Source organism: Phyllobates terribilis, unplaced genomic scaffold (genome assembly GCF_046119375.1).
Source record: "Phyllobates terribilis strain yellow unplaced genomic scaffold, ASM4611937v1 Scaffold_1__5_contigs__length_1240528914, whole genome shotgun sequence".
Taxonomy (NCBI): domain Eukaryota; kingdom Metazoa; phylum Chordata; class Amphibia; order Anura; family Dendrobatidae; genus Phyllobates; species Phyllobates terribilis.
This window is the reverse complement of record NW_027362761.1, coordinates 334668622-334684088: the sequence shown is the minus strand read 5'-3', so window position 1 is coordinate 334684088 and position 15467 is coordinate 334668622. Positions and strand designations below refer to the sequence as shown.

At 43.9% G+C, this 15467-nt stretch overlaps 1 protein-coding gene across 5 annotated transcripts in view; it reads left to right on the top strand.

Annotated features, from left to right (window-relative positions):
- Nucleotides 1-12777, top strand: part of ADGRD1 (adhesion G protein-coupled receptor D1) — a 1511981-nt gene extending 1499204 nt beyond the window's left edge. For all 5 annotated transcript variants that reach the window (XM_073676103.1, XM_073676100.1, XM_073676102.1 and 2 more), the window contains one exon: nucleotides 7906-12777. In XM_073676103.1, coding sequence (XP_073532204.1) covers nucleotides 7906-8001 — 96 coding nt within the window. In that variant the 3' untranslated portion in view covers nucleotides 8002-12777. The remainder of the gene's footprint in view (nucleotides 1-7905) is intronic.
- Nucleotides 12778-15467: the final 2690 nt, after the last annotated feature.

The window sequence follows — 15467 nt, the reverse complement described above, 5'->3', positions numbered from 1 at the left end:
GCAGAGGTGGCCGCCTGTGTCGCGCTGTGCTCACCAGGTGAGGGGCTCGGTTAACTCCCAGGTCTTTCTGGAGTGCTTTGCAGGACCCCCTTTATGTCCCCTGTCTCTGGTCTTCAACCCCACTAGTGACCACGCTTATTTCCAGCTGCCTCGGACCTTCTTGGTGGGCAAACGTTGGCCTGCGTTTCCCAGGTCCTATGTGGTGCCTTTCTAGCGGGTGTGGTGAGGGGCTGCTCCACATGTAATGTCGCAGCCTCCGGTTCTTAGTTGAGGGTAGTTTCTCTCCTCCACTAATTTGGGATCCGGTTCCCATCTTCTTGACCTGACCCCCCTACTCAGGTAGCGGCGGGCGTGTGGTGGCTACCAGCCAGTCCACACCCCTGGGGTCCCCTCTGTCCTTCCTGGAGCCCAGTCTGCTCCTCTTCCTCCTTCTTCCCTCCTCCAGGCTCAGGCCTCCTGACAGGGCCTGCCTGTGGAGCAGAGCCCATAAAGCAGCTCTGCTCCCTGTCTTCTCCTCTCTCAACTCACTCCCTTTCCAAGATGGTGCCTCCCTTTATACTCCTGTACAGAGTGCACCCAGGATCTACTTCCCCCACGCACACACTACCGGGTTCCCTTCTCTAGGTGTTCCCTCCCCCCACTCCAGCCAGGGACATGCTCACTCGTGCCTGCATAACTAATGGGAGCACCGTCGAGCTGTCCCCCGGAAATGTGGTGTAGTGCATGTGGGTGTTAGGGTCCTGAGCCACACTCCATCCTTACCTGGAAGTGAGATATCGCACATCTGGGTGAGATGCAATACCTCTGTAGCAACCGAACCCTCGGGGTGCTACATTCCCCCCTGGCAAAACCCAGCACGTCCGCGGGCTGGAACTGAGCAAAAGACAGGGTATACATTAGAACATGCAAATTTTTCATAAACAACAAGTATAACAGGTATCAACATTCAGTTTCCCTTTATGGGAACGGCTCTCTCTTAAACGGTATAAGTGCATATGTACTGTTCTGGAACTCTTTTTCATAGTAACACATTCTAGCATATAAATTTTTCATATAAAACATTTCTAGCAGCAGATCCACGAAGAAGTCTCTTTATAACAGGTCACAGTTTATTCTGCAACCAGGTGTCCATTTTCCTAAAACAGGGAGACGTAACCAGGTAGGGGTCTGTCCTGCCCCGAGTCCTTAACAGTCTTTTAGTCCATCCTGGGTTACGCTCCACTAACTGTACAAAGGATTCCCGGTAAATCCACCAAGGACTCCTATACATTACTAGAAACACATAATTATTTACAGGATATGGCCGCTCTCAGTCCTCGGCCAGGTAGGGGTGGCTGTTCTCAGTCCCCAGCCAGTTAGAGGGAACAAGGGGTGCCTGTTCTCAGTCCCCAGCCAGGTAGGGGGTAAGGGAAACAGTTCTCTTTCTGTCCCAACGGGGACCACACTCTTAGTGGAAACAGTCCCACAACAGTCCTTATACCCGGTCGGGTAACTATTTACATCTCCTCTTTTACCGTTTACGATTAGCGGTGTGCTCCACACGCTCCTTTCTCTTTCTCAGGTTCAGACCCGTCCGGGCCCTCTTGGTACTCGGGGTCTGAGTGGTACTGTTAATGACGCCCGGGGTCAGGGGGTGCGACTTTGGGCCTGGGCGCGGGCTAGTGGTGGCAGTGCCCAGGTCTGGAGGGCTCGGCTGCAGGGCTTGTTGCGGGGTCTGGAGCAGGTCTGCGTCTGCAGCGCCCGGGATCGGCGGCTCCAACGGGTGGCCCGGGAGCAGGCTGACGCTGGCAGCGTCCGGGACAGGGAGACTCCTCTTACCTGCTCCCGCGACCGCTCCTGCGTCACGCGTCTTCTCCTGGTGCTGGTCGGGGCCCGCGACGGCTGGGGCGCTGCCGATGCTGGGCAGCTTAGTCTGCTGCCAGTCCGCCATCTTGCTGTCCGTTCCTGGTGTCCTCCTCCCCCCCTGGTGGACCGTGGCCTACCTGGCGATGATCCTCTTCTGTAGGCCGCGGCTCCGCAGTTGATCATCAGGGTCGAGGACCTTCCGTCGCGCTCCAGTGACGTCGGCGTCTGCTGGGCTCCTTCCAGGACCTTACGCAACGTCCGGACGTGAGGCGGGGCTTTAGTTCTCGCGCGCTTTCGGAGTCCACGCCCCTCTTCTTCCCGCGCGGCGTCCTCAAGATGGCGCCCAATGGCGGGAAAACTCCACAGATGGCGGGAAGAAGGCTGAAGATGGCGCCGGATGGCGGGAAAACTTCACGGATGGTAAGTTTTAAAAGTCTCTTTTTCAGGCACGCAGTACCCGGTGGTTGCGGGCACGAAATCCTGCCGACTACGCCAAAAGTTGACGCGCCCCTGGGCTTGTGTTGCGCTGCATTGCGCACGCGGGAGCTTACCCGGAGCCGGATCTCTTTAGGGTTGTAGTCTTGTGGCGGTGATCCGGTCCGTGCCCAGGGAGTCAGACTAAGTGGCGGTCTATGGCAGTAGATGTTAACTTGATCGACTACGCCACCCGTTGAGTGCGGCTTTGAAGCCGCCGCTGCAGAACAGTCCACTGAGGCCAGGTGTATGAGGATGTGCAGCGTGGTGGTATAACCCCCAACGGGAGGGGTATGGCCTCAGGGCAGCAGGGATAGATGATGGGGGTGATGGTGGTACACGAGCGCAACAAAGACAACTCGGAGTCTTGGTGGTGCAGTTCAGGGTCTTTACTCACGGTTACTCGGTTACTGCTCCAGGCCACCGCTGCAGAGGTGGCCGCCTGTGTCGCGCTGTGCTCACCAGGTGAGGGGCTCGGTTAACTCCCAGGTCTTTCTGGAGTGCTTTGCAGGACCCCCTTTATGTCCCCTGTCTCTGGTCTTCAACCCCACTAGTGACCACGCTTATGTCCAGCTGCCTCGGACCTTCTTGGTGGGCAAACGTTGGCCTGCGTTTCCCAGGTCCTATGTGGTGCCTTTCTAGCGGGTGTGGTGAGGGGCTGCTCCACATGTAATGTCGCAGCCTCCGGTTCTTAGTTGAGGGTAGTTTCTCTCCTCCATTAATTTGGGATCCGGTTCCCATCTTCTTGACCTGACCCCCCTACTCAGGTAGCGGCGGGCGTGTGGTGGCTACCAGCCAGTCCACACTCCTGGGGTCCCCTCTGTCCTTCCTGGAGCCCAGTCTGCTCCTCTTCCTCCTTCTTCCCTCCTCCAGGCTCAGGCCTCCTGACAGGGCCTGCCTGTGGAGCAGAGCCCATAAAGCAGCTCTGCTCCCTGTCTTCTCCTCTCTCAACTCACTCCCTTTCCAAGATGGTGCCTCCCTTTATACTCCTGTACAGAGTGCACCCAGGATCTACTTCCCCCACGCACACACTACCGGGTTCCCTTCTCTAGGTGTTCCCTCCCCCCACTCCAGCCAGGGACATGCTCACTCGTGCCTGCATAACTAATGGGAGCACCGTCGAGCTTTCCCCCGGAAATGTGGTGTAGTGCATGTGGGTGTTAGGGTCCTGAGCCACACTCCATCCTTACCTGGAAGTGAGATATCGCACATCTGGGTGAGATGCAATACCTCTGTAGCAACCGAACCCTCGGGGTGCTACATGTATGCTGGCGTATTTAAAAGAGGAGGGAAAAATACCAGATGAGATGGAGAGGGTGATAATGTAGCTTCAATAGAAAATCTGGAAAAATGTTATCCTTATGTTTTGATTAAATCATAAGAAAAAACAGAATTTACTGTTAGGGTTTGTGACTTTTTTTCAGAACAAGCAATAAGAAGAGAATGTACTACAAAAATGCATAAGAGTTCAAATCACAATGAAGTGTCTTTTCAAATATTAGAGACCTGAAATATTTGGTATACTTACAGCATACATGACTTTGAAAAATGTGAGAAAAAAAAAAACTTTTTCTGAGCTCTTGAAATACAAGCAGAATATATAATAATATATGAGAACAAAAGCAAAACTAAATTGGAGTAATACTATGCTGCTTATCAAATAGTCTGTGAGTTTGATATTCTGTCATGATAAAAATTTTTCTTCACCATGGGTTTTAACTCTCTAGATCAGTGCTGGTGAACCTATGGCACGCGTGCCATAGCCGCAGCACTGGCGCTTCTGGAACTGGCCAGGCTGGTGAGGACTCTGAGCCCATCGACGCCAGCCCCTACTTCAGTGCGTTTTCTGACACACATCTAGCTGAAGTGTATTGCAACGCACGAATTGGCCAGGCCCATGCACTGCAATACACGATGCCAGCAGCTGGCGTCAGCGTACACGCGATTGGGCACATGGCAGTGACGCCATTTGCCCCCTTCACTAGGACGCTGAAGTAAGCTGCCGGCTACAGGAGAGGACGCGGCGCGGGAGAGGAAGGAAGGTGAGTAGGAGTGTTTATTATTTTTTTTTTTTGTATGGGATGAACAGCGGCGCCAGCAGGATGTGGGGGGGAACAGCATATATACATGGATTGAGGGGGACAGCATATATACATGGATTGGGGGACATAGGCGTACCCACCATGGGGCAGGGGGGGGCAGCTGCCCCCCCCTAGAAGCAGGGCCGCACGCCGCACACCAGGGCTGGCGTCAGCACCCGGCGCACCCGGGCAAATGCCGGGGCCCTGAGCAGGCAGGCGGGGGGGCCCCTCACCGTCAGCGCCCGCTCCCCCCCGCTTGCTCAGGGCCCCGGCACCCGGCAGAATACTTACCCCTCCCCGTGCCTCCGCAGCAGGTCCTGTCTCTTCCGCGGCTGCTACACTGTGACGTCTCAGGTCAGAGGGCGCGGTGACATCTTTACACCGCGCTCTCTCCTGAGCAGTCACAGCACAGAGCGGGATGAGGCCGGCGATGCTGAGGAGTCCGGAGCAGCGGCAGCAGGTGAGACGTGAGGTGAGTATTTGATTTTTTTTTTTATTGTATGGAGGCCTGTGGGGGTGAGGTGGGGGTGTGTGACATCCTGCATGGGGCATTATAAGGGGGGGGTGACATCTTGCATGGGGCATTATAAGGGGGGGGTGACATCCTGCATGGGGCATTATAAGGGGGGGTGACATCCTGCATAGGGCATTATAAGGGAGGGGGGGTGTGACATCCTGCATGGGGCATTATAAGGGAGGGGGGGTGTGACATCCTGCAGGGGGCATTATAAGGGAGGGCGGGTGTGTGACATCCTGCATGGGGCATTATAAGGGAGGGGGGGTGTGTGACATCCTGCATGGGGCATTATACGGGAGGGGGGGTGTGACATCCTGCATGGGTCATTATAAGGGAGGGGGGTGTGTGACATCCTGCATTGGGCATTATAAGGGAGGGGGTGTGTGTGACATCCTGCATGGGGCATTATAAGGGAGGGGGGGTGTGACATCCTGCATTGGGCATTATAAAGGAGGGGGTGTGTGTGACATCCTGCATTCAGCATTATAAGGGAGGGGTGTGTGTGACATCCTGCATGGGGCATTATAAGGGAGGGGGGTGTGTGACATCCTGCATGGGGCATTATAAGGGAGGGGGGTGTATGACATCCTGCATGGGGCATTATAAGGGAGGGGGGTGTGACATCCTGCATGGGGCATTATAAGGAAGGGAGTGTGTGTGTCATCCTGCATGGGGCATTATAAGGAAGGGAGTGTGTGTGTCATCCTGCATGGGGCATTATAAGGGGGGAACAGCCTGCATGGGGCATTATGTGGGGGAACAGCCTGCATGAGGCATTATGTGTGGGGAACAGCCTGCATGGAGTGTTATATGGGGGCCAGTATTCTGTATGGAGCGTTATATGGGGGCCAGTATTCTGTATGGAGCGTTATATGGGGGCCAGTATCCTTGCATGGAGTGTTATATGGGGGCCAGTATTCTCTATGGAGCGTTATATGGGGGCCAGTATCCTGTATGGAGCGTTATATGGGGGCCAGTATTCCGTATGGAGCATTATATGGGGGCCACTATCCTGTATGGAGTGTTATATGGGGGCCAGTATTCCGTATGGAGCGCTATATGGGGCCAGTATCCTGTATGGAGCGTTATATGGGGGCCAGTATTCTGTATGGAGCGTTATATGGGTGCCAGTATTCTGTATGGAGCATTATATGGGGGCCAGTATCCTGTATGGAGCGTTATATGGGAGTCGGTATTCTGTATGTAGCATTATGTGGGGGCCAGTATCCTGCATGGAGCATTATATGGGGGCCAGTATCCTGCATGGAGCGTTATATGGGGGCCAGTATTCTGTATGGAGCGTTATATGGGGGCCAGTATCCTGTATGGAGCGCTATATGGGGACCAGCATCCTGTATGAAGCATTTTATGGGGGCCAGTATGCTGTGTGGAGCGATTCGCTGGTTTCTGAGCTATTGTGGAATTTACAATAGATATCACTCATGTAATGTAAGAAGTGCCCCCCCTAGCTTTGATCCTGGGTACGCCCTTGTTGGGGGAGGCAGCATATATACATGGATTGGGGGGAGGCAGCATATATACATAGATTGGGGGGAGGCAGCATATATACATGGATTGGGGGGAAGGCAGCATTTATACATGGATTGGGGGAGGCAGCATATATACATGGATTGGGGGGAGGCAGCATATATACATGAATTGGGGGGAAGGCAACATATATACATGGATTGGGGGGAGGCAGCATATATACATGGATTGGGGGAGGCAGCATATATACATGGATTGGGGGGAAGGCAGCATATATACATGGATTAGGGGGGAGGCAGCATATATACATGGATTGAGGGGGGGAGCATATATACATCGATCGGGGGGAAGGCAGCATATATACATGGATTTGGGGGAGGCAGCATATATACAGGCCCTGCACCTAGTCTTATACTTACCCACTGCCTTCTTCACTTTCTATCACCACCGCTCCCATCGGTCTCCAGCAGTTTGTGACCTGCCTGATCACTCCAGTGTTTCATGAAGCAAACTGAAGGTCACTTTTCAATTCAAGTCTATGATAGCCTCGTTTTGTTTCCCATAGACTTGAATTGAGAGCTCGTGACTGTTACTTCTGACTTCCGGTCAGTCAGAAGCTGGAGTCACAAGACCAGGTTGGAGCAGAGCCGATAAAAGGTGAAGACAGCGACGGGTAAGTATATAACACTACAGGCAAAGACCCTAGATTAAAAGCACCACTCCAGTGCTGCAATAAAAAAAATTAATATGGAAGCTTGTGGAAAGCACAGTCCTTGTATGACTATCCTGAAGCCTATACCAGAGTCTATCATTAGAGATGTACTGCAATTAAAAAAGGCTCAAACACTGTCTGAACAGAGCCTGATGTATATTGTAGTTTTATGTTTAGTTAATCATTTAGATTTGTAAATCCCCATGTTACTCCTGTTACTCTTGTTTTTTTTTGCCAGTTATTATACTGCTTTTGTGATCTTTTAATGGGTTGACCCTCTGTTTTCTGACCTGGCTCTTGTTCCACATTTTTTCTGCTATACAACTTCGAATGTCCTGATGGACTAGAGCCTTGGGATGACTAACTACTCTTTTGCTTCACATCTCCTCCTGAACACCAGGACCTGAACTCTGAAATTTCTTGTCGCTTTTAGATAGAATTTTGACATTGCCTCAGTCTCTCTTGCATCATTGTCACCTCTTTCCTCGTGTCAATGATAAGCTGCTATTCTGTGAATTGAACTTAGCGGACTATGCAGCGAAATCCATTACCCTGTACAGTGATAAAAGAATATACACAATAGAACTCTTGGAATTTGACAAAAGTAACCAAACACTTCCATGATATCATTTTGAGTTTACAGAGACATAACAGTTGCAAACAATACAAATTTTACTTTCAACATAAATAGTGTATTTTATATTGTTCATTTATTAACATTTGTTAAAGAACGAGAACTTTTGAAAGTAATCACTGGCATCCTATGGACTTTTGTTTTTGCCTTTTAGATGAATGGGAATCGAGCCAATACATCTCCAACCAAGATGCATACGTGGGACAAAAGCAGCAATTCAGCCAACAGAATTGACTTGTCTGCCGTCTGATTATGAGAGAATTTTACCGCCAACAAAGAAATCACTGGAGGCTTTCTTGTACATAAGTTTGTCTTTCCTTAATTCAACTCAAGGTGCCTTCTCTTTAATAATACTAAGAAGTTTCCACCATGTTTTACTACAGGGACTGTTTTGTTTTTTAGCCTGAAGAAACCAATTTGTCTTCAAGTGTACAACTACAAAGACACAACTCCAAATAAAATGTTGTTCACTGTTGGCAGCAAGTACCAAAATGCCTTAGAGACCATCTTCCTCTAAGTATCTACAAAACATCAAGGAAGAAAGTAATGTTGTATTGTGCTATAGACTGCATTACTAAACTAATCACTGCAGGATTATTGTGTGACAGTGAAAGACAGTTCAGAACCTTGCCTGATGAATCCATCACACACAGAGCAGTTCTTTTATAGACTGTTATGAACACAATATATTGTTTCGCTGGATACTGCTGATATTCTCTTTTATCAGTTTTATTTATGAAACACAAATTGGTGGACAGGTAACACAATTAACTATATTGTTACATGAATTGATATATTCATTGTGTAATTAATTGCTGTGAATAATATTGCACCTTGATTTACACCTCTATTGAAGACATCTTACTAAAAAACAAGACCTCTTACCTGCTGCTCTCCAATGTTTTCTCTTTACAACCAATACTGCTAAGATACTGTTAGAGGTGGATAATTTCTGCGGCTTGCTTTGTTTTAGAGAAAAAAATGTTGTAAAATGTACAATTTACTGTACATTCTGCTGAACTTTTGGTATAGTTTCAAATTTCCACATTTGGTCATTTTATTGCAGTAATAAACTCTATCACTTACTATCACACACCAGAGATTTCAAGAATTGAATGGTATGATAACCATTTATGTAGTAAATCTGAAGGAATCTGAAACAGCAGCGATATTTTAAAACTGTTGTACAGTTTAGATAACCCATTGTCAAATATTCTATTAGGGAATTCTGAGAAAATAGAGGGCTTGAGGGAGACTACAAAGATCATGGGGCATACTTATCAATGCTGTCTAATTCTTAGACAATGCAAACTTAAGCCTAACATATACATAAGACTAATGTTGGTTGCACCTGCTGATATTGATGGGTTCAGACAACACTTTTATGTGTATGGAGGTCCCAACTAACTGATTGTTGGGGAGAAGTCGATCACTCATGTCCGATCTCAGTTTGCCGACTGCCTTGTTCTCTCTGAGATAAGCGACCAGCAGAGGTGTCTAATGTTGGCTTTCTCAGAGAAGACGTAAGTTCTCAGCCAAATTAGCACTCCTCTGTATGGGAAAGTCATCCGAACGATCGTCCAACACTTCATTCGGCTTGCAGCCGTCTGCAATGTGTAAAAGAGCCTTTAGATTAGTCATTCTTGACATGTACAAGATTGATTTATCAAAGTGGTTCATGCTCTTTGATAAATGTTTCATATTTGTTATCTATCTAGTCTACACCACTTTTTAGCTGCGTGAGGCTGAGTTCACATTTCCAATAATCATCCATTTGAAACTGATTCCGTAAACAAAAAACTGCATCACTTTCCAACTGATGAAAAACGGCTATACTTTAAAACTGGTCCGTTCACTTCGACTTCAATGGTTTAGCAAACCAACAATTTTGTTTGGCTAAAAATCTGCTGCTGGATCCGTTTGTTAAACCATTAAAAGTAATGTGAATGGATCAGTTTTAAAGTGAAGCAGTTTTTCATCAGTTTGAAAGTAATGCCGTTTTGTCAAGTTGCTGGTCCATAGAATAAAATGAAAGAATCAATTTACCTATGCTTCTAATAAATTCATGAAAGAAAATCACAAATCCTTTCACCAGTGCATACAAATGGGCAATGAAAGAGCAAAATGCAAATTAGGTGAAAATTATTGTCACTTCCCTCAATGTTATTTATTAACCATACAATAAACTGTCCCTGTATATTATTCAGTCCAGCTAAGAGAAAATCAGGATACAGCTCATTCTTAAGGATAAATCTTTAAGAGGTGAAATCAGCTGCCTATAAAGAGGTAATCTGAGTCTCTCACTTCATACAGACAGCCAGCCAAGGGAGGCTGTGACAGGGCTTACCTTAGTTGTAGCTTAGAGCCTCCTCCTTCTAAGCCATAATACAAGAAAATCTATTTTACGTTGCCTCTATATAATACCATTAAACATGAAGTAAGAGACAGCAGTAAGACTGAAGCACACATCTCCCCTGTGTTACTATGCTGAACACTTCCAGTATCTACCCACACAGTGCTATTTTTCAGCCATGAAGTCTCACAATGCTGTTAAAATAAAGAGACAGCAGAGAGCACAACTTCAGTCTCTTTCTTAAAGAACAAGACCTCTTATCTCTAAATTAAAGGATTTTTTTAGCTTTCCTAATCATATATATCTTTGAGAAATATTTTGTATCTTGGTAACATTTTACTTCATAAAGTTTTCCATGAGGGTTATAGGTCATCTTTATGCTCCTGAACCCAGGGAAAAAGGCTATACTTGGCACATTTTTCCCATGCAAAAGTAAGCATGAATCAAAAAAAGTTCTGTGTTCTCTATAGACCATCAAAAATTTATAATGAAAATTTGCTTTATTCACAGACAAATCTCATTATTATATGATATTATTTCTTATCTTGGGCCAAAGACGCACATTTTTATCAAAAAGTTGTGTTCTGCTTATTGCTTTTGGGGCAACAATTAGATGCAAAGACAAACCTATAATTCCTTCTAACATGTATTAAATTTTCTTTTTTTTAACAAAGAGCTACATGACTAATACTGAAAATCACATTTCTTATATACAAAGTCCTGGTTATGTCCTGCATTTCCTAGTAAAGTATTTCCATCCTAAGTTTTAACTATCTCATTAAAATCAAATTTGTCTCTGTGGGACTAATAGAGCAATTTTATAGTAATGTAATGCTATCCAATTCCAGTTAACAAATAATTTGTCACATTATGAAACCCAATCATATATTCTAGCAGTGGGATAAATTAGAATTATACATTAGTTACATTATTCACTTTGGTATATGGAGTTGCAGTTTGGTTGTTGTTACTTTTTCCTTAAAGTGGTCAAAGATCTTGTAATAATCTGTTGAACATTACTGTGAATGAAAATAACCATTCTTGTTCCATCAAAGACCCTTATATTAATGCTTTTATTACTCCATTAGTCTTAAGTAACAAAAAAAAATTCCTGAAGCCATTATCTCTCATAGTAAGGTTAAAAAAGGTAAACCTACTGCTGACTGTTTTGTAATTTACTGTATAACCCAAGGTACATTAGCATTTTGGACTGAGGATCCATCTATAATAATTTAAGATAAGCAATTTTTCTGACAGCCACATACTGCTGATCCAAGGCCTTGAATATTTATGTGACAAATTACATCAAAATTCAGGCTTGCTTTTAGTGGAACCAAATGCATTGCGCCTTCCATTTTCGTGATGAAGATTGTAGCTTTGATATTACCAACTATTTTTATAATATCTTTAAATCATGAGCTCAGAAGTGTGATAAAAGCTTGTACAGTATGTATGTATTGGAAAATGAATGTTCCTACATCATGATGTCTCATATTTGGCCGCCATGTCACATCTAGTAAACAAAAAAATATATAGCTCAGCGAAACTAAAGAAAAATAAAATGGATTGAATTAAAGTTAAAATTCACCCTTTGTAAATTTTTCTGATATATTGTGCAAAATTTTTTGTATCATTTTCATTTACCTAAATTGCTAGTTGCGACTTACAGCAACTTAAGTAATGGAGAAGAACAAATGATGGATAGCCAGATTTTCAGAGCCCCTAGATCAGATTTTCAGAGCATCAGTAGAAAGAACAGAAGACAATGTGACTGTCCCTCTGTTGTCTCATATAACAGAATATAGATTGTATTCTCTTGAAGGAACTAGAAGTGAAAATTGGGTTTTCTTTCAGCTGATCTTCTTGGTTATCCAATGCTACAAGTTTATTGTCTAGCAAAACCGAAATGACCGTCTGTACATTTTGTTCAGCACATTATGTTGGATCCAAGTCTAAACCATCACTGTTGTATATATGTGTGTTTTATACAGCCTTGCATTAGATCAATATATATGATATAATTATTTTTAATATGAATGTTGCATCCATTTGGATGAACACATTGGTGGGCTGTGCTGTTGGAGTAAATCAATTCTTCAGAAATGATTATGAAAATAAGTTTTTTTATTCGCCACGCCATACCGGGATCTTTATCAAGTGAAAAAACACATTTGGTTTCTTAACCTTATAAAGACCCCGGTACGGCATTGAGACGTGTTGTGAATAAAAAACCTTATTCTCATCATCATTTCTGAAGAACTGATTTACTCCAGCAGCGCAGTCAACATACGTGTTCATCCACCTGGATGCAATATCTCCTGGAGGATTTATCCACCAGCTACGGGGCAGCAGCTGTTTTTCTTCATGCCTGCATAGGAGTCATAGGTGTCACAACTCCACCATGTGAGCATAACCAGCATTCTCCTACTCTCCCTCCTATAGATATCACCCTATTGTGCACTGTTTCCCACTTCTAGATTTATTAATATGAATCTTGGACAGCTTTCTTAAATATAAGTTATGTAACTTACTTGATGCTATATTCAAATGATTATTAAATTATTGATGCACTAAGTGACATTCAAATGACCTGCTGCCTTGTATTTCCTTTGACCTGTACAATTTTGTATGCAATATATTCTTCTTGTTACATTAAAAATACATTGATGTGTTTATGTTGATGTTTTATTGATAGTCAAGAGACTTGATGAGTTAAAATTATGTGTGACATAACACAAACATAAAATAGAAAACCTATTCTATAGGCATGAGAGAATTTTTTCGATTGGAATTGAATTTCACTAAAATATTACATAAATCTGTAGATTTATGGGATTTTGCTTCCTCGTGAATTCATCAATATGGCATCCGTGCAGATGGGCAAATTCAAATTTTGCTTAATTCACTCATCTGTACTGTTTTACAAGAACACACAGTGTACACACATACACACATGTACACACACAAACATTTTATCTCCAGTTTTGTACACTATAACCTACAAAGTTTCTCCAATTCTCCACTTATAAATATGATATACCGTATTTTTTGGATTATAAAATGCACTTAATCTGTGCATGTGCCGCCTTCGGCTGCCATTTTCCCAAAGTCTGTCGCAGTGAAAACTATGGGAAGTGTGGGGACTCCGCTGACATTCTCTTAAAGCCCGGAGCCAGCTGCAGTCTCGCACCACCGAATACCCCCTCCTCCCAGCCCGGGGCCCACAGAATTGCCCCACTCCTGCCACCTGCAGCAGCAACCCTGCCTCCTGAGATCCCGCTCCACCGCAGCCCCCCCTTTCTCAGTAAGCTACCATAAAAGCAGACTATAAATCGCATCAACATTTTATTAAAAAAAAATGTCCTCTTTTCCTCCTCAAAATTTGGGGTGCATCTTATAGTCTGGTACGTCTTATAGTCCACAAAATACGGCAATTCCTAAAGAGACAGGTTAGAAACAACCAAAGAACTATCTATCTGATCAAAATCAGGTAGGTAGTTCATTGGTTATTTCTACTGGTTTGTACACTGTCTGTCTAGACTGCATTTTGATGGATCCAGCAGAGAAAATCATTCTTGGTGCCCACCATGCAGCGATATAGAAATAAAATAAGACAAAGTCTGCAACAAAAAGGAGAAAGATAGCACAGGTTTCATTAGGACAAAGCATCTAAAAGTAACTATAAGATGTTTTCTCATTCTTGATACTATCATGGGTTTGTCTTCTTTTTGCGTGTTTCCCTATTTGGGTGACAATAGCTTTTTTGAACTATGTCAGACCAGAAGGGAATTAATTTCGTAATAAACTGGTGAAAGTAGAATGGTGTCAGGTAGTGTGTTTTTCAAATAAAGTATTTTTTTGCAGCACTACATTACAGCATTAAAAATAGAGGTATCTGATAGCCACCTTATCTTACAACTAAGATTCGGTGTCAGCCAACATTGCTTTTTGTCACTTCAAGGCTAACACCTCCATAGCTCTTATTTCACTACTAAACACTATGCACATTGTGAAGAGCCAGTTACTTCCAAAGGGGACCATCTAATGTGATAGTTGGGAAATGGAATTGCTGCAATCCATTATCTTTAGGGCAAGAAGAGACCAATATCCATGGATCTTTTATTCCTGATTGTTTCAGTTTGCTGCTGTCAGTTTTACATTGGCTGTGAAAAATATGGAGACCCACTTAAAAAATTCTCTTTAACAAGACGAAAGTAGAGCATGGCACTCTCCACTGATGAATCCAATATTATTTTTTCATCATACTCTTCATAAGATGGAATACAGAGACAAAAGGAAGGACTGACAACAAGTTTGAGCTTGCTAATTTGGAACACATTCAACATAGAAGTTGTACTACTAGATTGCATGGAACAAAACTTGACTTATGTCTCTGCATTTCATTTTATGACCATGCGTAATAAATAAAAAATGTTGAATTCGTCAGTGGGGAGTGCCACTTTCTAGCACCCCTGTGTCTGACAAAACCCTCTGAAAGAGAGTGATACACTATTGAGAAATGTGTGTGATACACTATTGAGAAATATGTGTGATTGCAGTGCCAGTGTTTTCATATTGATCTGCTACTTAAATACATTATACTGTATATTTTCACATGCCAACATTTTATCCTTTGTTAACTTGAAACTTAACTTGGGGCTATTCTATGCAAAAATGAACTATTTCTATAAAAAAAGAAATGGCAATAAATGACACCACTAGTACATTGGAATAAAGATTTTGAATAAATATTTAATTATATAATTTTAAATGACCACAAAAAACTTATTATCAGGATGGAAAAGTCAATGGATTTTGGTCCTTTCCCACGCAAAAAACATCAGCGTAACCCAAAGTGGCCTGTAGCATTTGATTGTCCACTTCTAAGGGTAACCCAGATCTCCAAATATCCCCTTGGTTCGTTAAATAGTAAAATAACAGTGATGTTGGGCGACAACCTTGGGGTGAAAAAAATAACGCTTAATCCAGTGATAGTAATGGAAAAGTGTTTGTCTGATACCTCCATGACTAATGCTGTAATAAAGGGTTAAAAATTATTAATTAAAAACCTAACATTATCTCATGGCAAAAAATTTAGTAAACACAAAAATCTCATATCGTCCAACATAGTCTACTGAATCTGATGCAGTCCAAGTAGTCAATCCTGCAAAAAGTAGAAACACTGAAAAAAAGATGATAATAAGAATGACAGAAACCTTTTATATTTACTTTTGCATGCTTTTTCCTAACACAGAATATGCAACACAGAAATATTAGGAACGCACCGCACTATCATCAGTGTAATTTCTGGACGTATTCTTTACAACTCTAAATAGAATCACATAAACCAAACAAGAAATGTA